Source organism: Diadema antillarum, unplaced genomic scaffold (genome assembly GCF_040938485.1).
Source record: "Diadema antillarum isolate AM-2024a unplaced genomic scaffold, OU_Dant_1.0 seq00000145_RagTag, whole genome shotgun sequence".
Classification (NCBI taxonomy): domain Eukaryota; kingdom Metazoa; phylum Echinodermata; class Echinoidea; order Diadematoida; family Diadematidae; genus Diadema; species Diadema antillarum.
In genome coordinates, this window is record NW_027271220.1 from 231,588 (window position 1) to 254,410 (window position 22,823).

At 39.6% G+C, this 22,823-nt stretch overlaps 1 protein-coding gene across 1 annotated transcript; it reads left to right on the forward strand.

The window, feature by feature from the left end:
• Positions 1-6,999: 6,999 nt before the first annotated feature.
• On the forward strand, positions 7,000-19,380 carry LOC139727711 (uncharacterized). Its single transcript, XM_071638690.1, has 5 exons — positions 7,000-7,145; positions 13,865-14,042; positions 15,330-16,092; positions 17,299-17,395; positions 19,302-19,380. The coding sequence occupies exons 2-5, from the start codon at positions 13,997-13,999 to the stop codon at positions 19,317-19,319; spliced, it is 924 nt and encodes a 307-aa protein (XP_071494791.1). The 5' UTR covers positions 7,000-7,145; positions 13,865-13,996; the 3' UTR covers positions 19,320-19,380.
• Positions 19,381-22,823: the final 3,443 nt, after the last annotated feature.

The following is a 22,823-nucleotide window of genomic DNA, read 5'->3' on the forward strand; positions in this document are numbered from 1 at the left end:
TTTCTGTAGTGTATCGCATGTAAGACCAATTTCGCTTTCTGACAAGACTACACCCTACCCCATTCAGCGCTTTCCAACAATGTACAATCCTCATGCATGACAAGGTCAATGCCATGTACTTTCGCAATTCTCTGAAATAACGACTTTAAAGTACGTTCCGCTCAAGGGTGAAGGTTTCCTCATGACGACATGCAGGCGTGAAATCAGCGAAGCTCCACGATCAAGACTACGCGTTCGTTCCGCCGACCGCCAGCTCGTTAATCGATTGAACTGGTGAGGTCATTGCCGAGTTTGTTTGGTTTTTTCACCCCCTTTTCCCCTCTTCTTTGGTGATGATGCGCCGATTTAAATGCCTTTAAGGCTTTGCAAACCTATAATGTCTGAGTGAGAAGGCATTATGTACGGGCAATGAGCTTACCTCTGCGAGACGCACGTTTGTTTGCATCAAACTGATGGGTATACGTTCGGTTTTGAATGTTGGAGCTGTGCGAGTGATGACTTGACGCGTAAAATTTCACAGTTCTAAGAGCGGTGATCCCATGGGTTTGTCTGTCCCCCCCCCCCTCTCTCTCCCTATCTCTCTCTCTCCTTCTCTCTCTCTCTCGCGGAGTGTCTGTCTATATGTTTTTATAACTTTCTCTCTTCACGCTCTTTACTCTATACTTATATACCTCCCTAATACCTCTAGAACTCTCAGCAAGTATTCATTATCACTTAATTTGAAACGTGCCTGTCAGTCTATTCCGGGGCGTGCTCCTAAATGCGATCAAATGCGATCAAATGCTTCTATCTGTTTGTCGTATGCCACCAAGTCTTCTTTCACATTCATCTCCTCCCCGCATTCATTTTAATCAAAATATGTTTTCTTTACTTTTTCTGCATTTTTCTCTTCTCTCTTTTTTTTTTTGTTTGCATACAGACTCCTTTCCTTCTGCTTTTTCTAAGTTCTGCCATGTCTTATTCTTTCTCATTTTCTTCTTTGGACTCCCCCTCTTCGGCATCCTTTACCTCCCTCTCCTTCTCCTCCTCCTCCCCCTGCTCCTTCCCTCCTCCTCCTGCTCCTCTTCTTCTTCCTCCTCGCCCAGGGTATCCCATTTCGGGTTTTTTACTCACGTTTCCAACTCACTTATCGAAGTTCTGTAAGGATTGTGCTAACGCGGAAGTGACTGGGATGCCATCCACCTGTTCCTATCCCTTACAGCTGCATGTGGATGTGGTGTCTTTAACATTGTCTTCTTAACCATTTTGTATTTGTTTGTTAAGTTGTGTGCGTCTGTGTTTGAGCGTGTGTGTGTACGTGTAGGTGTATGTGTGCGTGTGTGAAGTACAAGTTTGCTCGAGGAGCATAGCCATGAGGGCGGATTTCATAAATGTTTATGGCTTCATAACGCTGACGAGTTATAGTGACGCAAATCTGGAGATCACACCCCCACCTGCCCTTCTAGACTCCGCCCCTTTGTATACTCCTGACCAATCACGACGAAGGAGGTGAATAAAGCTGTATTCGGGCCGGGTCTGAATCAACCTTCACTTTATCCGAAAATAAACGTGCGATGTGTCTGCTAGAAAATAGCACGAGTAACAAAACCAACTGTTGCCATAATAAGTATCATCTTTCCCACCCTTTTCGTGTTAATGTCCCTCAATGAAAGGAGAATGGTGTTGGTGGGTGGGGGTCTGTAGCCCTTTGCTTGTGGCTTTTTTTTTTCTTTTGGATGCATTATGACTTTAAAAGGGATAGGGAACTCGTCAAACAGCACAGAGGGTTATCCAGGCGACCTTATAATGAGTCGCGTGGCGCCCAGACCAAACACTCGTCGGAAAAGATTCAGAGGTGACAAGTCAACTCGACCTTACATCATTCGTTCGTCACAAGTCGGCACACGCCAATAAATAATTGTTCCTCACATTGCGGCACCCGTAAGTTGAAATTTCTTCACTCCAAAAGTCAATGCATTTTCTTCCTTAATTGATTTTTTGAAATGTTTTGAATTGACAATAATTTCTTTAAAATGTTCTGTTGTTATCGGTTTTTTATTTTAAATTATTCTTTTCTGATTTATTATCATGGTACCGTTTCTTTGTCTTAACGAGCAATAAGTTAGATATTGAAAACATAGGTTTTATGTCTATTTGTTGATATCAATGTTAAATATTTGTACACGATTGATAGTTGAGTCGCAGCGCATTGAAATGTAATTGTAAATGGTACCTTTTTCGTACAATTTAGAATGTACGTGTTCATTCGTAAATTCTTATTGCGTTTCTTGAACAATGTAGAATCCAAGCATATTATGGCTCTTTAGTACTATGTGATGCGGTGGAATATGTTAGAATTAGCATGTTGGAGAATATCCATATTTTGCCTGCAGCCAAACTCCATTTTAAAGTGTTTTAAAGATGTTTAAAAAGAGAAGCCATTTGCAGCCAACTGTCTAGTCATTCTTATTCACGGATTTGTGTGTGTGTGTGTGTGCGTGTCAATCGTGCGAGTGGAATTTTCAGAAATGTCCGATCTCTCGGATCATTTAAAGTTACCCAATTACATCCTTGCGTTTGAGTGAAACGTCCTATGTTGCTAGTCGGGGTCAGATCACAAAAAACCAAAAGAACGACGACAATGTTTTTGCCCGCAGTAGATGGCGCTGTCCATGGCTTAGCCGCAGAGCCCTTCTGAGAGCTCTGCTTATCTGCGGTGATATTTTTTTCTCTCTCTCTATTTCATATCCGATACATAAGCTTGCATAATCATAATTATATGGATGACATTTCTTTTGAGAATTTTGCAAACACTTGCATCGCAAGGGTTTAGTCGTCTGGACATACAACTCACATATTTGATGAGGGAAAGCAGGAGTATATACAGGAGTGGTGTCACGTGGGTATATGCTTTATCCGAAAATCACGTGAAACATTAATAAAAACATGTTTGTTTCAACCCGCCTTTCCAAGAAATAATAGGGACATCGAAGTTTAAAATGTTTACTCCTCGATTGCCCCATGCCTCCTTCTTCTCTTAGATTTAAAGCTTGCATCAATTTCCCTCTTTGTTTTATGCCTGAACAGGTGAAGTTCATCAGCAGAGCACCGTTGTTCAGACTGCCATTACAAGCCTGCGAAGAGACACGAGAGTTACGGCAGTTTGTGGAGAAAGGAAAGCAACAAATTAGACGCTGAGATGAATATGAACACAGCTCACAGGACTTTGGACAGTCTTATGTTGTTTGACAGCCCACAATGCAGCCAGATATCATGTTATTCCTCGCCTCACGATGAGGCAGAAAGGCCGTCGAATGAACTTGAGATAGTAAGAACTGGACAGTGCCCTCACTCGCCGGTTCTGTCGACAGGAATGACTCCAAGGGCAAATATTCTTTCATCGGGCGTCTTCGACTCCTGCGATGTCAATGATCGCTTCCGGTTTTCGTCTTCCGATTCCGCCTTTGCTTCGGGGTCGGAACTGTGTCTTGCTGAGAACACACCTGAATCAGAGTCCGATGGCTTACCGAGTGACGACGAAAAGACGACTTTATTTACGGAAAGTCACGATCCTGCGGATGACCCTTCTTTTGTCGCGAAACATTCAACCGCTGACCTTTCCGAGAAACGCCGACTTCTGACGAACGCTCGCGAACGTCAGCGCATGCGCAGTCTCAATGACGCAATGGACAGATTGCGAGGCGTCGTTCCCCATTATCCGTCGAAGCGCAGACTGAGCAAGATGGAGACACTGCTTCTAGCACAAAACTACATCAAGGCGCTTTCCCGCGTTCTGGAGGAGGGGAGACTGCGTGGAAGTAAAAACAAGGGGGCACGATTCATTGCGCAAAATATTGCGCAAAGTATTGTCAGAAATGGTGAACAATGAACAAAGATAATTATTTTAATCATAACAGGTATGGTATAGAGACACATTTTGACGGTTCCACTTCTTGGATTTGACAGTTAGCACCACCAGCTCAGCGCAAAGAGAAACTACACTTGACAGCACACAATATGTCATCTGCAGCTCTAGATTTTGACGCTTCTTCGTAGCTATAGTGCTGCAGTAATCTTGGTCAACAATCACGATCCAAGTCATCCGCGCCAGCTTTCATAAATGGAAAATAAACTACATTGCTAAATATGTATTGTTTTACGAGCATGTTGTCCTTACAAGACTCAGAAGCGGTATCTTATGTAAATCAAGATCTCTTGTTTATCCTTCTCGTCTTCGTTGTGAGACATTCGAAACTAATGGTAACAATACTGTAACCATTTTGCTATTAACACATCACCTACAGCTATACTTAAGTAAACGCCGGCATACGCAATTCTTTTTGTGTGAACATTCTTTGTTTGTTTACTCTAACAGTAACTTTATTGTTGTTTCATGTTTCTATGTCATTTCTAAAAGTATATGACTTACATCCAAAACCACAAAAGCGCACACTCAAAATCATATTGGAGGGGGGGGGGGGGGCAACTGCCCCGTTGCCCCTTCGTTATACTTTTTTTTAAACAAATAAAATGTATTCACTTCCAATCAAATAATACAAGAAACGTCAGTTCACTTTGGTATTACTGTACAACATAAGAGAATTATTCTTTTAAAAATAAGTGAAATAGTTATTCATTTTCATGTTTCAATAACAAATAGAAATTTAAGCAGCAATTACCGAAGAAGAAAAATTTAAAGTATCATACCTATACAACCCAGTAATGCACACAACACACCGCACACACACACACACACACACACACACACACACACACACACACAGAGGAAAGACAGATAGAGATACACGAATGCACCATTGACCACAATAATTAGTTATTATGAGCCCTTTAGATATAGTGTACAAGCATGGTTTGTGGTAATTATTGTATCATTAGTATTCATAGTGTGCATTATATGCCATCTGATGATACTTGACTTCTTAGCGAAATATACAAGAACAGAGAACACGAAAAAAAAAAACAGAATCAAAGAAATCTTTTCATTCCTGTCAGTCTGACTTCCGAAAATGCAGTACTGTGTTTCAATGCTGCATAATGCAAATTTGTTACGATATTCGTGATCAGTAGGTTTATGACATTGCATGAGTGGTAGAAACTGAATCCTTGAAAACATTATACGATTTTGCATTCTTTTTTTTCTGAAAGTACATGAACAATAGCGCTTGTGACAGATATAACTGAATAAGCAGAAATAAATCCAAGCTCTTGATCAGAGAAAGGGTTTATAACAGGTTTAGAGATATACAACAGGACTTACATTGCACTCTACAAACATGTAGCTGTATACGCGTCCTTAGCTGTATACGCATACATTACATATAAATAATATACATGTATGTATGTATATATATATATATATATACATATATATACATATATATGTATGCATGTATGTATGTATGTATATATATATATATATATATATATATATCTCATCAAAACTAAACTGAAACCAAGTTCATGCTGTATCAACCAACATTTTATTTCAGCACACGAATTTTCGATCAATTCACTCTTTCTCAAGTGTTGATACTGAGAGAATAATAACAATTGATCTCTCAGTATCAACCCTTAACCCGTTGAGGACGAGTCCCGAGTATACTCGGGCAGGTGTCTATGGGAAATGCATGTTGTAGTAAAATTAGTCCGTCCTCAACGGGTTAAGAAAGAGCGAATTGCATGAAAATTTGTGTGCAGAAATAAACTGTTATAAGTGAAAACAGCATGATATCAGTTTTGTTTTTGATGATATTATCAAACCAACACGTGGACAACTTACTCTTTCTCTCTCTCTCTTTCTCTCTCTCCCTCTCTCTCTCTCTCTCTCTCTCTCTCTCTCTCTCTCTATATATATATATATATATGTATATATATTTATAGTTAAGAAACAAGCTGGTAGGGCATTTTTGGCCAATAAAGCAGGAGTTTATTCGACTCTTGAGTCGCATATCTAATGCTTTATTGGCCAAAAATGCATTACCAGTTTCTTTCTTCATTTTCTTCGTGGAGCCAATACGTGAAATCTCAACATGTTCATATATAATATAATATAATATTATATGTATATATATATATATATATATATATATATATATATATATATATAGAGAGAGAGAGAGAGAGAGAGAGAGAGAGATAGATAGATATATGTTTATGTGTTCACATATGGTATATATATGTAATATCATATAAATAAATAATTGAAGATTGCAAAGCTTACATACTTGGACAAACATAATCTTTTACCCAATGGAAACATGAAATTATTGGTGTGTGAGTGTGTGTTTGTTTGTGTGTGTGTGTGTGTGTATCTGCGTGTTTCTTTACTCGAGACCGTCGTTTTCGTGTCGGGTTTAATTGATAGGCCTATATATGTATATATATTTTTTTCATTTGGTCTACATCCGTTCCACACAGTGACACATACAATGTAATATGAAAACGAATTTCATGTGCATTGTAATCAAAATGGTGACACTGTACTTGACTCAGTTATATTAGTATTCTCCTATAATACCAACAGCAGGCCTATTGAAAAAAAATAACAGTCAATCATAGATTTGACAACGCTAGTCAGTAGGCCTATTACAGGGCCTAATAATATTTAAAAAAAACAGCAACAGCAGATCGTGCAATGATCAAGTCCAAATACGGAAAAAAAAGAAGGTTGATGATTCATCCCTTCACAAAAGACATTTGGCAATACAGTACAATGTACTAGTAGCTTACGGCGTCGCCAATCCCCGTTCATATTTTCGCAGCAGAAGTCTGTAAAATGACGTCATCAATATCGACCTTCCAGCCGCCAGCCGCCAACGGGTCTGTAGTACTAGTACGCAAACAGATCGTTGGACAGAAAGAAACAAAAGAAAGAAAAGAACTCTCTTGAATGATCATGCGCTGGTGGTTGCAGTATGTGTGCTTCTCGTGACGCAAGAGAGGGCTCCCTTCCACGCCAATGGTCGACATCTACTTTATTCTGGTACTTCACTCACATGAAACTGCATACAGTGCATGTACAGCGTACGTGAACAACGCATACGTATACGGATCGACTTTGCTTTCATGTGCTGTATTGCTGGCCTACTGCGCAAAAGGGGTACAAACATTGGCCTTTACACTGTGGGGAAAACCGCGTTCATATTGTAAGTTTCATGTAGTGATCTACATTATCCAAATGATGTGTGTTTGGCATGCCGTGTATTTCATCTGAAATGTTGAAAAGTAGATCTAGCGGTAGATCTAGCCACTTGCACACTATATGAATCAAAGTACACTGGTTCACTTGCACTACCGTACCACACCACTGGTTATCCACTTACACTTCATTTCTGTCCTAACGGCAGTAACGCGTTACATGTATATCCAGTGGGAGTAGTGGCAGTGCCACAAACATGATAACGCACGTTACAGTATCGCTATAATATTTGTCATATCAGTAACTGAGTTAGACAGTAGTCTACTCATTGAGAAAACGCTTTTACCTACACATTTAATTGCATAATGTGTCTGATCTGATGTGTACATGAAATGCATGCTGTCAAGACTAAAGTCAAGAGAGCAGAGTAACCCCTACCCTAACTGCGACCAGCAGCCCCAACGTACAACGTACAGTGTTGGGGCTGCGCCGTTTTGGCACCGGGATTTTAATGTTGTACCAAACGGGTGCCGTTCCGGCGCTGTATTTCCTTAATTTTTCAACAAAAACTACTAGGAATAGGTCTACTTACATGGGTCGATTAAACCTAAATGATTCTTATCGGCGATTGTTTGATGCATTTCATTGCTTATGATGCAGAAAATGCTGTCTTATAAGGCAAATATCTTCAGCTCACCGATGCTCACTAAAACTCACAATCACTTGCACATGCGCACAGCATGCATTCAGTCGGTCCATTGACAGCTGTATCGCTCGCTACATGATGCATATTCATTTCACCTTATATGCACCGTGCGATGATGCATTATTCATATCCTTGAGCATCCGTAACGGTGATGTCATTGATCACGCATGCGTAAATGCGTACTAATGGGTATACACGTTCAAAATAGCAGCAAAGCTCTCCACTAGGGCAGGCTGCTTACTCCTAAAAATGTGGAAAATTTTGCAGTTTCCAGATAAATTGGTGAGAAGAACCAAGGCAATGGGGTAGTGTATATTTCATTTTTTATTGTCACTGTGTTTATAATAGAAATTCAGCAATGATTTATTTGTGAAGTTGCCGTACATGTGGAAATAGTGAGTTGTTCGTGATTCTCACTTGAACGAAACTGCGAGGTAGCCGCCAGGACCCCGCCGCAGAGCGGCGGGTCTCCGGGGCTACCCCTACCCTAACTGCGACCAGCAGCCCCAACGTACAACGTACAGTGTTGGGGCTGCGCCGTTTTGGCATCGATATTTTAATGTTGTACCAAACGGGTGCCGTTCCGGCGCTGTATTTCCTTAATTTTTCAACAAAAACTACTGGGAATACTTACATGGGTCGACTAAACCTAAATGATTCACATCGGCGACTGTTTGATGCATTTCATTGCTTATGATGCAGAAAATGCTGTCTTATAAGGCAAATATCTTCAGCTCACCGATGCTCACTAAAACTCACAATCACTTGCACATGCGCACACAATGCATTCAGTGCAGTGCATTGACAGCTGTATTACTCGCTACATGATGCATATTCACCGTGCGATGATGCATTATTCATATCCTTCTGCGTCCGTAACGTTGACGTCATTGTTTACGCATGCGTAGATGCGTACTGATGGATATACACGTTCAAAATAGCAGCAAAGCTCTCCACTAGGGCAGACCGCCTACTCCTAAAAAATGTGGAAAATTATGCAGTTTCCACATAAATTGGTGAGAAGGACCAAGGCAATGGGGTAGTGTATATTTCATTTTATATTGTCACTGTGTTTATGATGAACATTTAGCCATGGTTTATTTGTGAAGTTGCCGTATATGTGGCAATAGGGAGTTGTTCGTGATTCTCACTTGAACGAAACTGCGGGGTAGCCGCCAGGACCCCGCCGCAGAGCGGCGGGTCTCCGGGGCTACCCCTACCCTACATTGTAACAAGTTCTACAAGTAGAAACCTAAATTTATAGTGTCATGACTTTATGAGTAGCTTCTGTAACGCGTTAAAGTGTAGTCTAGCTAGCTAGACCAGTGGTAACTATATATACAGCCCTGTCGCTGTACACAAGCAAGTGTACAAATGTACTGTAAGTCGCGACAGGGCTGTATAACTGTACCCTGTGCCGTGTGGACACTACATAATCTTATTAAGTTATAATAGGGCGTCAGTAGTGCGATGCGCTTTTTCATCCCCTTCAAAATTCACGCACAAGTCGAGAGTTCACAAGTCATCTTTGACCTAGTCTGTATGCATATACAGTGACCCATAAAACTACTTCAAAACATTTTTTTTAACAATAAGAAAAATCTATCATATTATTTTCAATACATATGATATCACGGAAGTCACATTTTGGTTGCAACAGCGCTAACATTTTCAAATAAGCTTACGACTACCAGATGCGTTCAGTGCGTGTTGGGCAATGGGCAAATGTAGGGCGCGCGTTTGGTCGGAAAGTGGATCCACAATTTTGGCTTAAAATCACCTTTCAGGCATTTTGGCTAGTTGATCCCGGGGAAAAATCCCTATAAATTTGGTATCATATGAAAGCTTGTGGTGGTCTCATTCTTCTCGTCCTATGATGAGTTCAGATATCAAGACGTATTGCTACCTAAATTCAGATTTAAGCCTTCACATCGCTATACACAAGTAACTCAGCTGTTCCGTCGACTGTGAAACTCACAATGCTAATGTTTGTAGGAGGATTCAATGGTGCTGAATCCAAAAATAGCATTGGTTTTTCGCTTATTCAACGGGATCAACCCGCGAAATAGCGATTAAGATACCCTGTCAGCATAGTAACAGCATCAGCGAACTAAGTGAGGCGGGGCCTACAAGTCTTAAACACGTAGCTACACGCCATATGGTTACGGCGCGCACTTACGCGAAGCTCCAGAACAGTCGAGTCGGTTTTGCATGCATACTAGGTACGATTGTTCAGCCTCCGCACAGCATAGCGCACCGCTGGTATGTAATGTGATTACTGTACATGTGCGCGTCTCCATGCAATCTGTAGACCAAAAGCTATAGCGATGCACATGCACCACTGACTACTGTGTGCGCTATTACTCCGCCGCGCTATTAGACCGACGTTTATACGTACTGCATACTGGGTCATCGGTCTCCTAAACCCATTTGTACCCCATTTGTACAATTCGTACAATACGTGTATATTGATTGTCGCGGTACCGCGTCGAGTCAAACTAACGGCTCGTTCGAATTTTTCAGAGCCTGCTCTGCTCTGGTAAGAAACCATTATTGCATGATTACTAAGACATGAGAGCACTTTGGGGCGAGTAAGTCTCACAGTGTTAGTTACATTGTATATGAAAGGTACTTTAACCTGAAACACAAACTAAGACAAGGAAACTCGGGGAAACTTTTTAGGTACCAAAACTTTATATTATCTTTAATGTTACACTAGCTTAGTTTTACTTAGACTCTAAACTGAAAACCTAAAGTCAGACCCAGTGTGGAGCGCATGGGGATTCATGGCCCCATGGATGGCGGGCCCAAGTCATTTGCTGCCCACCGGGTTACATGTAGGCCCCCTACATTAAAACTCCACAAGGCCAAGAGTTTCTAAAGTGATAGTAGGTCTCATCTAGCACTGGTCAGCGAATGTGCATCATCGGTTGAATCCAGTCAACATTCTTTGGCTGTGTGTATACTTGCATACCGTACAATGTATGATATGTACACTTTGTATAATGCGATACATAGTTTTGTCAAACATCAGTGAAAATGCTGTACTTGAACATGATTTGTTACAGGAATTCTCAAATATTTTCTGAGGAATTAAAATTGGTTTTCGAAATGGCTGAGATACATATACAAGTACACTTGTACACATATACTTGTACAGCTTGTACATGTATATGAAAAAACAAAGTAAAACATTGTGGTCCTAATAAAAGGTGGGTCCCACCTTTAATTAGGACCTCTTTGTATGTGGATAACTCGGCCATTTCAAAACCATTTTTTTTTGGTCAAATGAACTTTGAATTCCTCTTAGAATTGTATGCTCTTTCATATTTCATGAGAGGTTTGTAATTATCTCTCAAAAAAAGTTGGAAACCTGAAGCCCCATCTCAAACCCAAACTAAAGTGTATACCATACCTTTAAAACATTTTAAAGCAAATATTGAATTTGCTTTGTGTTCAGGTCGACCTTTCCCAGCATGTCAGACTTGAAGTTATAACAAAAAACTTTGAATGTTTAGTACATTGGGCAAATTGCCATAATATTCTCTAATTTGTGAAGATGTAATGCATCATAGCATCAATGAACCAAATGATAGCATTACAATAAAACCTGTTGGTGTGTTAAAATATCGTGTTAAAGCATAATTGTTCAATAAAGAGCAAAGCATTATCAAGAAAATAGAGAAAACAGTTCCCATTTTAAAAAGTTCCTGCCTACCCCTCTTACACATGTATAGAGCAAAAGTGCGAATCCGAAGTCCATTAATATTGCAACCATAATTAATGTGGACAGGGGAGCACTTTGTAGGAATTGTGGCAAAGTTGCTTCATACATTTTGATGGGCCTTCACTACCTTGCATTAAATATCGAACTATATGTATGATGCCATACATTGTGGGATGCTGTCCCTATTGTACTTTCCTGTGTCTGTAGATATGATATTTTGCAAGCTGCATCTCTACTAGGTCAACGTAAAATTTTGCAGGTATTAAAGCAAACCAAGACATTACATGTACAGTGTATGTGGTATGCCTTGTGAATAATATGTAGATATGTACAGGTTTACCATTGTACATACTGTAGTACCCTACACTGTTCATTGTGCAATGTGCAGTGTATATGATGCATGACTACACTGTAATCTAATACATTTTACTACTGTAAAAGTGGTTTCTTTCGCAGTGGTTTTATTTTCGCGCTTTGAGGTTGAACCACGAATTTAACATCATGCGAAAATGTTTTGAACTCGTCGCTTGTTACAATGCTATCATTACCGACCACGAATTTAAACACGCGTGAAAAAGTCAGCACCGATGGAAACCGCGAAAGTTTCTGTACGCGAAAGAAACCACTTTTACAGTATCGTATGGTATAATGAACAGTGTACATACAACCTGTATGTGCTTCTGTGGTGACTGTGTCTAGAAGGATGTGTTGCACATAATGATTGTGAATGCATGAAGCGACACTCAATAGTCTCTTTAAAATGCTGAATCATCATGGCTGAAATATGCAGCGTCTACATTGTACTGGTAGTACAGCCTAATTCACTTTAATGGCAATACTAAACTGAGTGTAAGGTCGTTGTTGTACAGTGGGAAAGTCAAGCATCAATTTCAATGTGCCTCTTGTCAAGTCAAAGACAGTAACCAGATGGATGACTGTAGACTATAGGAGATTAACTGTTAAGCAATATTGAGATGCCTCCGCTTAGTTTTAGTTATGCAGTGGAGATGATGCATTGATATCTAATATTTATTTTTTCTGTATTCTCATCAGGTTTGATCACTATGCAAATTTGAATGAAGAGCAATATCATATACAGGATGGGGACGAGAGGCAATTTTAGCACACATACAATACTTGTAGTGAGCATGTTTTATTCAAACATCCCGTGTCATTCATGTGTCAGCTGATATTTGCAAGGTGTGTCACACGCTTTCTGGCTCATGATTGGGCTGTGATTGCTCTACCTCCAAAAAGTGATGAGTAAATTCCCAGGATTCCGATGGGTTTTCCCCATGTGACATGCTGTACATTGAGGGGTTGTAAACAATGCATGTCGTCCACAGAAATCACTGACCCAAGTATTCATAGGTACACTGTACATTTATGTACAGGCCTATATGGTTTGTGTTTGTTGCACGCCAACTGCACTGTGATGAAATAGTCCAAACATTGTACAATGTTAATTCCTGTATAATTATTTAGACATGGTTGAATCAACACTGGAAACTGACAAAGCTGAGCTTGTGTGGGCTTTATGTAAACAATGTGTTATAGTGAATCATCACAATCTGTTCATCCCTTTTGATATGATGTACATTTATAAACTGCTTTCACTTTCATTTGCAGACAATTGCACATGTATTCTGATCTCTGCCAGTAGAAACTGGTTTTAGGGCTATCATTTGCACACTTCCCAATTTTCACACTTCCCTTTACGAGACTACATACACGTACAATGTACATGTACTTTATTCATGTTATAAATCAAAGCTGTAACGAAGGATGGTGTTCTCTGGACATCCATTATCAATGTGTCCCTGTATTAAACTTGCCCATATGTAGTGAGTGTTATCTGTATTCATGAACTTGTGACAAGCTTACGACATGAGTTCACATAAAAGAAAACAAACAAACTAAACTCTTTCAGCCCTTACCATTTTTTTTTCTTCAATTGCTGTTTGTAGTACAAATGTAATTACATGCTCATCCCCTATCATGTGTTTTCTAAGAACAGATTACATTTCCTTTAATCTTTTTATTCATTTATTTTCTCTAACTGTTGTAGGATATAAAATTTTATTCATAATTCACATGTTTTATTGTCAAATTTGTTGCTCAATAATAGTTTGTGAAGATTATCAAAGGACGCAGCTGTTTGTCCTTGAGAGCATTTAACTGTTACTGGTAGGATCCTGTTATGATCAAGTTTATGAGATCAAATATTGAATCGCTTGAGATACGGTACACCATCAGCTCCATGAAGTGCTCATCTTTGTTCATCATTCTGCAGATTGCTGAGCAAATTCATTGGCCCACTGCAGAAGCAAGAGAGGAATTGAAAGAGCTGTTTGCGGGGTTGTATAACGTTGGAAGTGGCTCGAGCAAGAGTGAGGCATTTCGAAGATCCGTCTAATTCGTCACCATGAGGCACCAGGCTGTCATCAGTGTCCTGCTGATTTTGCAAACAGGTGCTTATAATGAGAATGAGGCATCAGTTACAGTTACAATGTACATGTACATTGTACACATGTACAGTACACACACTCGCATCCCAGCTGTGTTATGAAAATAATATCTGTCATACATCCGCTGTATGTGCAACTCACACTGATCATCGGCTAACATGTTTAGCAGGAACTGCAGATTTAGTTCGACACATTAATGATACCTGTAGTACTCAGAATCACAGACTGTATTGGTGTTTAAAAAAAAAAAAGCCATGCTTATTTCAAAGCAGACAGATACCCTTATACAGTAGAGTACTTTGTATGAGCACACATATGATAAAGAAAAGGGGGGGGGGATGATTCAGAAACTTCATCCTGAATTTGTGTTGGTATTGTTAATTTGACAAATACTGGGTATAGGCAAGTTAATTTACGTGCACCTACGAATAATGGAGATCAAACTGAGCATGAAACCATAATATGGTTTCTACAGATACATGTACATTTGTACAGCTGCATGCAATCATTTGATTGTTTGCATTGTAGAAACAGTGATGCTCAATAGACCATTCTGAGTATGAGGTGATGGCCTCTAGTAATAGCGCACAATTAGTGTGAGTCAGTATTTGGTAGTGGTGTGAATGTGTTCTGGTGCTGATGCTTGATTATGTGCAGTTTGTCCGTCGTCATGGTGTTTCTCATTCACTGTGATATGAAAATGCTCTAGATTGAATGAAACATGTACAAGGGGGTGTTGATGAATTATAGAACGTACTCCTAGTCAACACAATGTGACATCCTATTTTGTAATATGGTGTGAATTATGTAGCACATGGAATGGCTGGAGAAAATTCCGTACAAATGGTAGCATTCCTTCAGTAAGTAATTCTCCTTTTATATAGAAATGCCAAAACAGAAAACAACATGTAAACCTTACAATCACCTGTAAAGAAAGTTTGTGGTTGATTTCTTAAAGCATACATTGTATGTACATATCTAACAAGAGTTTAACAAAGATGATTAGTGTTCCAAATGCTTTGAGAAAATAAGTCCTTTGTTTTCATCAGATTATTATTATTATTATTATTTTCATATTCACTTTGGCTGGTGGTTTACTAGCATACAATGTTGTATGTACATAATTAAGCTGTAGTCTTCATTTGAATTAAGTAATTCTGTCCATGTGTTTGCCCTTAAGGGGCCTAGGAAATAGTATGGCTACAGCATCACAAATTAAAATGTGAAGTCAGTGTGTCAACTGTGTCTGTTGAATATTCTGGGCTTCAACTCTGCCTCCTTTCCAAACAGGATATATGTTTGCCGTCGCAGCACAGAACACATCTTCCACCTCCCCACCAGAGGCTACTACACCACCTGGAACGCTGGTGACAGAGATCACCTCCATTGCAACAGAAGAAACTGTGACCTACCTACCGTGCAATGATACTATAGAGAACTGCACATCTCTTGATCCCATGATGCCAAATACTACCGAAGGGATGCCCGCATCAACAGTGAATGGGACAAATGGTACAACTGCATCACCGTCTCCAAGCGCCAATCACACCGATGCGAATACAGCTGCTACGACCATGGCGACAACCGTGGTGGCGACTCCCGAAACCGGCCCAAACTCTACTACCAATGGTTCCATAGAGCAGACAACCATGCAGCCAAATATGACCAGCACTCCCATGGCTTCACAAAGTCCAGGCTCGGGCGACAATTCGACGCAGGCACCGCCAGCGACAGAGCCTGCAACGCATGCCGGCACCGACCAGACAGTCACCAACGGCACCGACAACGGCATGCTGACAACCGGTGTTCCAACCAGTCAGCCCCCCGTGACGAAGAAGGCAACCACCCAACTGCCGTCGACCCCCAGCCCCTCCACCGCGGGTAACACGCCTGCTTCCAAGACCACTTCCAGCAAAGCAGTGGGCACAACAAAGGACAACGGGCCAGACGCGAACCCGACACATCATGGCAACTCCAAGGCTGTTGTCATTGGTCTCGTTGTCACCGCACTTGTTGTAATCCTGGTTATCGGCGTCTTTGTCTACATAAAGCAGTGAGTGCAGAAATTACAATTCTTAAGAAATAAACAACAGTCCCTGTTGGGCCATTTTTAGTTTTAGATAGGGAATAGACCACTGCATGTATGAGAAGCCAGGCAAGAAATGTCCATGCTGTGGCAGCTTTTGAATGTCAGTAAATCAGTGTATGATTTTTTTTTTTTTTTTTTTCCATGAGGAATTTGCAGAGTAGCTGCCATGAGTCATTTTTTATTGGTCAATTGATTTGACTGATTAGTAGGTCTGGTTTAGACACAAAACTCAATTTTATTAATGCAGCCAAAAGCAGTGGATGTGCTATTTCTCGGATACCCTAAACTGAACAATACTCTTTCAGATAGCTTAAATGGAGGTTACATGAAAATTGTCTTTTGACGAAATACATGTACCATGGATATTACAAATAACATGTTTTGTGTAAAAAGGCTATTGGGAGGTTCCCGTACATGTACATTAATCTCCTTGTCATTCAAATTTGAATTTGGATGAGATGCTGTTACTTTGTACAATACGTTGTACATGTTATTCATATTCAAATAGTTCCACAGCTTTGTCAAACTATCTTCCATGTTCCTCGATTTCTGTTGATCCCTTGGTCTTAGTATTCATGACACTGCTCTTTCATTCAAACCACTTCTACTGCAGTGTGTAAATTCTCCTCAGACGATTTTCCCCACATCATGTGTTCTGCCCCCCATGTTTGCTCTGCTTCATAGCTCTCTCTTCGCCAGAAAATTTAGGGGACCTATAGAGAAGGGTTCGTGAACACTCGGGGTCTGGGCAAAGAACATGAGTGAGCAGTAATTAGAATGTAAATGACCTTGCCTTCATTGCTGTTGAGCATTTCCCCAATTGCATGTTTGGGCTGGGGGGAAAAACTTTATTTTTGAAACACCCCACCATGTGGCATTTTAACCTAGGGAAGGCATGAAATGTCAGCACCCATACTCTCCTACTTGTGCTTTTTAGCCTGTGGCAACTTCTACCCGCATTTCAACTCTCTGGAACAGTGGTAGGTACTGCAAGCTCTTCTTGTTTGTGAAGTCGAACGAAAGATGCCCCAGATCGATGTGCATTCTCTGAAATGACATGCAGCCACACCTCCCTCATCTCCTTGTATAGGGTTTCAGCCTCCCCATGATCCCCTTTCGCTTTGTCAGTCTGTTGACATAGTTGCTGTTGTTATTCTGTTTCATGGCCAGGAGGAGATTGCGCAACAGCTACGGCCGATTGAACGAGGAGACGGAGGACAGCGGCTGGTCGGCCTTCTCAAAGAACCCCATCTACAGGGGAGACAGGGTAAGAGCCCCCACTTGTGCACCCCTCGCTGCCCTATCACTTCCATAACATTGTCCAGTCCTGTGCTGTATTGCCATTTTGACAGTTTTTTTTTTTTGTTTGTTTCTGTTTTCTTGCTTTTTGCTCAGATCATAATTACCGCACAAACTGACAAGTGCAATGTGTAACAGTCTGTAACACTTTAAAATTACAGTTGTTTGATTTCATGACTGCAAAGTTTGCAAAGGTGTATAACATACAGCTGTTCTTTATGCCTTCTTTTTTGTGTTGACAAAAATCATTGATAAACCAAAATATCACATGAAGAAGAGTTGCCTACTTTTTTATTCAGTTGCACTTTACTTTCTTCAGTCACTGTTTACTGGCAGCATTTTGATTTTGTTTATTGCACATGAATGAAATTTATTTGTGTGGCATTAATACCATTTCTCCAGTTAAGGGCAGTTACGCTGCGAGTTCCAATTCAATAACAATGGTGCTTGCTGGGTGTGAGGTCAATACACTTACATGATTTTTACATCCGAGACAAAAACAAGTGTACTTGCAAAGTATATGATCTGCAGTGAACATGTTTATATATTTGGGCTCTTCTACATGTAGTTGTTTATTCACTCTTGTTTTGAGGTAGTATCAGGTATCTTATCAGCTGTATTATTTGCAGTTGAGATTATCTTGCACAAATCAACAGACCCTAAAATCGCAACTGTTTTGAGTGCATGGTGATCTGTATCTTATACAGCTGTCGAAAGCTTATCCATAGCATTCTATGCCACCTACATTGATCATTCCTGTGTGGACCAAATCTCTCCTTTTGGACTTTCGTAATTTTTCTTGCATTGGGAATGATGCAAAGGAACTGATCAGCCCCGATTTTGAATACGCTCAAAGCTTGATCTACAAATATCTTCGCCAAATTGAATTTAGTGTTCAAATGACAAGGGAAAGTGCAGTATTCGTTTTTCAACCTACCAACCTAATTATTGAGGACTGTTGAGCCAAGGCATGTGTAGGCAGGAAATGAATAGCACCAATTTTCAGCCATGTTTAGAGTCGACTGTGCAGGCCTTGATACTTTATAGCGTGCTTGTAGACGGCAGCTAGTGCCTATAAAAAGGAGACCGTAATCAGCACTGCTCCGTAGTACACCTGTGCTATGTCTTGTCAATTCTGGTTAATAAACAAAGTTTATGCACAGGTGTAAATATATGTAAGCACCAACACTGCACTGAAAGGGTCCAATGGGCAAATGCCAAAGAGAAGCACGTGTCCTACTCCATGCCCAAGTGTGTGTTCTTCAAGGCAATTGATTACCCAGACATGCTGATTGGCTTGGGTCGTGTCATGGCAATAATGGCTCAGGGTGATTTTGTGGCCATGGGAGTTACCTCCAATATGGGCAGTTTTTCTGCTCAATGGTTAGACCACAGTATAAAAACTTTACAAGACTATTGTTATTAAAATCTTTGTGAGTAGCTATTCGAGCATGCTTACCGACTGCCAAGTATCACATACATCTAGAACATGTCGTTGTTGCATGCATGTGAAGGAACACCCAAGCACATTATGTTTTTGGGCGTCTTAAATACATAGAGTGTTCAGGGATTTTTATTGCATGGAATTTCAGTGACACTTTTACAACAAATGGAAAAAAGAAAAAAAAAAGCTAATCTCTAATGCTGTTGCATGTAAGTGATTATACATGTCATAAAGTGGAATTGAATAGATCTGTATTTCATTGCAACATTTAATACCAAGGGGCCTAAATGACTTGTCTCTAGGTTAGAAAGAATCAATGCAGTTCCTCTGAATTACCCAGTAAATGTACCTGTCATTATCTAACACATATCTCCTTTTCCCCCCTTTTTTTTCCGTTATTCTCTATTCGCCATGTTTTGTCACAACGCAGAACGAGCCCTATTTGTGAGCAGCACACATACACACACACAACCCTTCTCAAGCCCGCGTCCCAGTGTATGTTCAATCGGTATTATCCCATCCTCTTTGCCTGCATGATCTTTAACCCACCTTCGGCCATTACATTCCTAACCCGTGTATAGAACCTGTGACCAGGTGCACCTTGATGACCTTTAACCCCTCATAAACTAACCTAAACTGCAATCGAAAGGAATAAACATTAAGTCTGTGTACATTCCCAGCTTTGTTGATAAATTGCTTTGTCACCATGAAAGCGAAAGGAGTTTTGAGTGGCCATTGTGATGAGAGAGGAACCAAAGACAACCAAAGTGAATCCAAAGTGAATCACCCTTTCATATCCAGGCAATGTTTGGCTCTGGAAACTATCATCTAATTTTAAAAGCTTTGAGAAGAGGTTATTTTTCTTTAATATTAAAGGTAATCAATTCTTTGCCTGTGAAGTGCCGTGTCACTCTATGTAAACAAAGAAAATGACCACGTGAAATATCATTTGGGAAAGTTTTTTTTTTGCATAAGAATGACAGAGTATCGATTTTAAAGTCGTAAAGCTCTATCAATATTGTAATGAATGATTAAGAAATGAGAGGAATTACAACTCTTAATGGACCAACCTTGTGATTTGCAATGTTTTGCGATGAGATGGGATCTCATGATTATGCAAGGAGTATTTGCAAACACAGTCAGAGATCCCTTTATGGTAATACCATTGGTATTTTCTTCTTTTTTTGGTAGATTCACACACACACAAAAACTGATATTGATTCTCAAGGAAGAACAGGAATCCTTGCTATGTCATCACTTGAGATTACACATTGCAGTGTGTACATCTCTGCTTCCATAATTGATCAGCCACTAACCTTATCATAATCGTAACAGTCACATCAAACAGTATTGTTTGTTTGTTTTTTTTTTTGTTCTTTTAGCACTTAAAAGTTATTGCATGATTGTGAGTGCATGTATGTAGCAGTAGTAGAGCCTAAATTTTTGCATTATTACAATGTATGTGGTTGTGTTGTGGACTAGCGTAATACTAACTGCATGATATACAACGTCTAGTAGTGACATGCACACGCAGCTTTGCATTTAGTTATTTCAGCTCATCAATCATTACAGGGAAATTCCAGGCCAGTTTAAAGGAAGTTTGTGAAGAAAGAGTATTAAAAATACATGTATAACAAACACTATACTGAAAATTTGGTTTAAATCAGATCAAAAGTAAAGAAGTTATGAAATTTCAAAGATTTGCTAAATTTTGCATAACAGTTCCTCAACAGTTGAAATGGATAATGTGTAAATGAGTGAGTTGATGATGTCATCCCCTCACGATTTTTCATTGATTGTGTCAAAAAGAATGAAGAAAATTCAGTGGTTTTTTTTCTGTTGTAAAAATGTGAGATACAATGCTATTCCTGGCTAAATAACTTTAAGGTAATGATCAGTAAGATACAGTATTATCAGGATTTGAGACTCGGGCATTATTGCGATTGAATTAAAAACTGGAAATTTCAAAATTTTCTGTACAGACTAAATGGCAAATTGTGAGGGGATGATATCATCACTTCATTATTTGCATATTATGTTCATATTGACTGTTCAAGAACTGTTTGTGAAAAATAATTGTAACTTCATAATGTCATAACTTCCTTAATTTTCAAGCAATCTTGATTAAAATTTTATTGTTGTGCTAAGAAAATTTTACTCTTTCTTCTCAGACTAACTTTCAGTTGGTCCAGAATTCCCTGTTTAAAGCTAATCCTTCATATACAATGTGCATTCATGTAGAAGGCAAGATATATAATTCTAATCCACCTGAATTTTTATTTGTCTTGTATGTGCGGCCCATTAACTCACTATAATAACAAAATGCATAGTACATAGGCTTGTAGCTCTTATGAGAATGTGCTTCCAGTGTACTGATGGCTGCATAGAAATAGCACAGGAGTCTGGTACGATGTACAGGTTTGTTTGGGGGAAGTGCTTTACATATCAATGAATGTTAACCAATTTCTGGTGTATCGCAGCTTACCGGAAGATTTTCATATCCAAAAGAGAACATTTACAGAATGGGAATTGGTCATATGGAAGCAGCAATGGGATGAAAGTCTGAGCTGATTTGGAGAAATTACACAAACTCTAAGACCATCCAAAAGACAGTATGTTACCCACTATGACATCCAATGAGCCGTTCAAAAATTATGAGGCATCATTGATGTGAAATATAATGACATCTCTAATATGATATTCCTCATTATAATGTCATAAAAAGAAATCTTAAATGTCTGGTTCATTTCCTCTTGGTTTCTTAATGGCTTGCTATGAGGGCATTAACTTATTTTGTCCTGAAGGATAAAATATTGAAATGGCTCTTTTGAAGGAAAGCGAAACAAGTCATGTTTAATGCAAAGGAAGAAGTTTTGTTTAGGTACCAAAACATCACTGCAAAACTTACCATGCTGGCATTTTAGTTGTCCTTGCATTCTTTATATTGGTCCTACTTTAATCAGATATGTACTCAGGGTTTCCCCTTTTCCCCTCCCCCCCCCCCCCCTTATTTCACAATGAATAACTTTCTCAGTATGAACTCATGCAATAGCTGCCAACAGCTGTACTATATGTCAAAACATCCCTTTTTGTCCAACACCCAGTATTGTGGAACTTGGTTTTTACAATTTGCACACATAACAGAAACCTACTTGGAAAAAGAACAGAGCCAAGTGTCTGTATTCCTATTGTCGTATGTGTGCTTTTTAAACATCTGCAAATTATTGGTACAGCAGTCATTTTGTGCAGTTATTGCGTTACTTATTATTTAAGCATATGGGGTGCAGTCTTTCAAAGTTCATCAGTGGGTATCATTGAATAGCATTGATGTAATATGGTTTCATTGCCGTCTGACATGTGTGCAATGTATTGATCTGTTGGCAAAATAGTCGTCCCTGACAAAGTGCAGTGTGAGTGTGTGTATGGGGTGTGCACATGTGAACTTGAATACTCTGCTCCTACAGAGAACATGTCTGTGTGTATGACGAGTCGCTTGTAAATTCTGAATTTAGGTTCGATATGTCTGTCAAATATTAGATTATTCATTCATATAGTACAGAAGCATAAGTAGAGTACTGGGACCATTTTACCCGTAATAGCATATTTGGTAGTGCATCATGGCATTGAGGCCTTGGGAGTAGATTTGGAATGAACATTTTTTTTTCTTTCTTTTTAAAGTGGCTAACTTATGTTGTGAATGGCAGGGTGAGCATATAATTGTAGTTCTGTGTATCCTTGGAATGCACGAATGATCAGGATTGCAATGAAGTGGTGAAACACTTCCTATTGACCATCTATGCTTCTGTTGAACAAAATATATGTTTGATTTTAAACAATAGCGAATATTTATGGATAATAATAAGCCAACTCCACATGACAAGGTGTACTGTGCATGGCACAGCAAGAAATCATCCTTACATTCATGTAGTTCAAGGAAGCTAGAAATATGAAG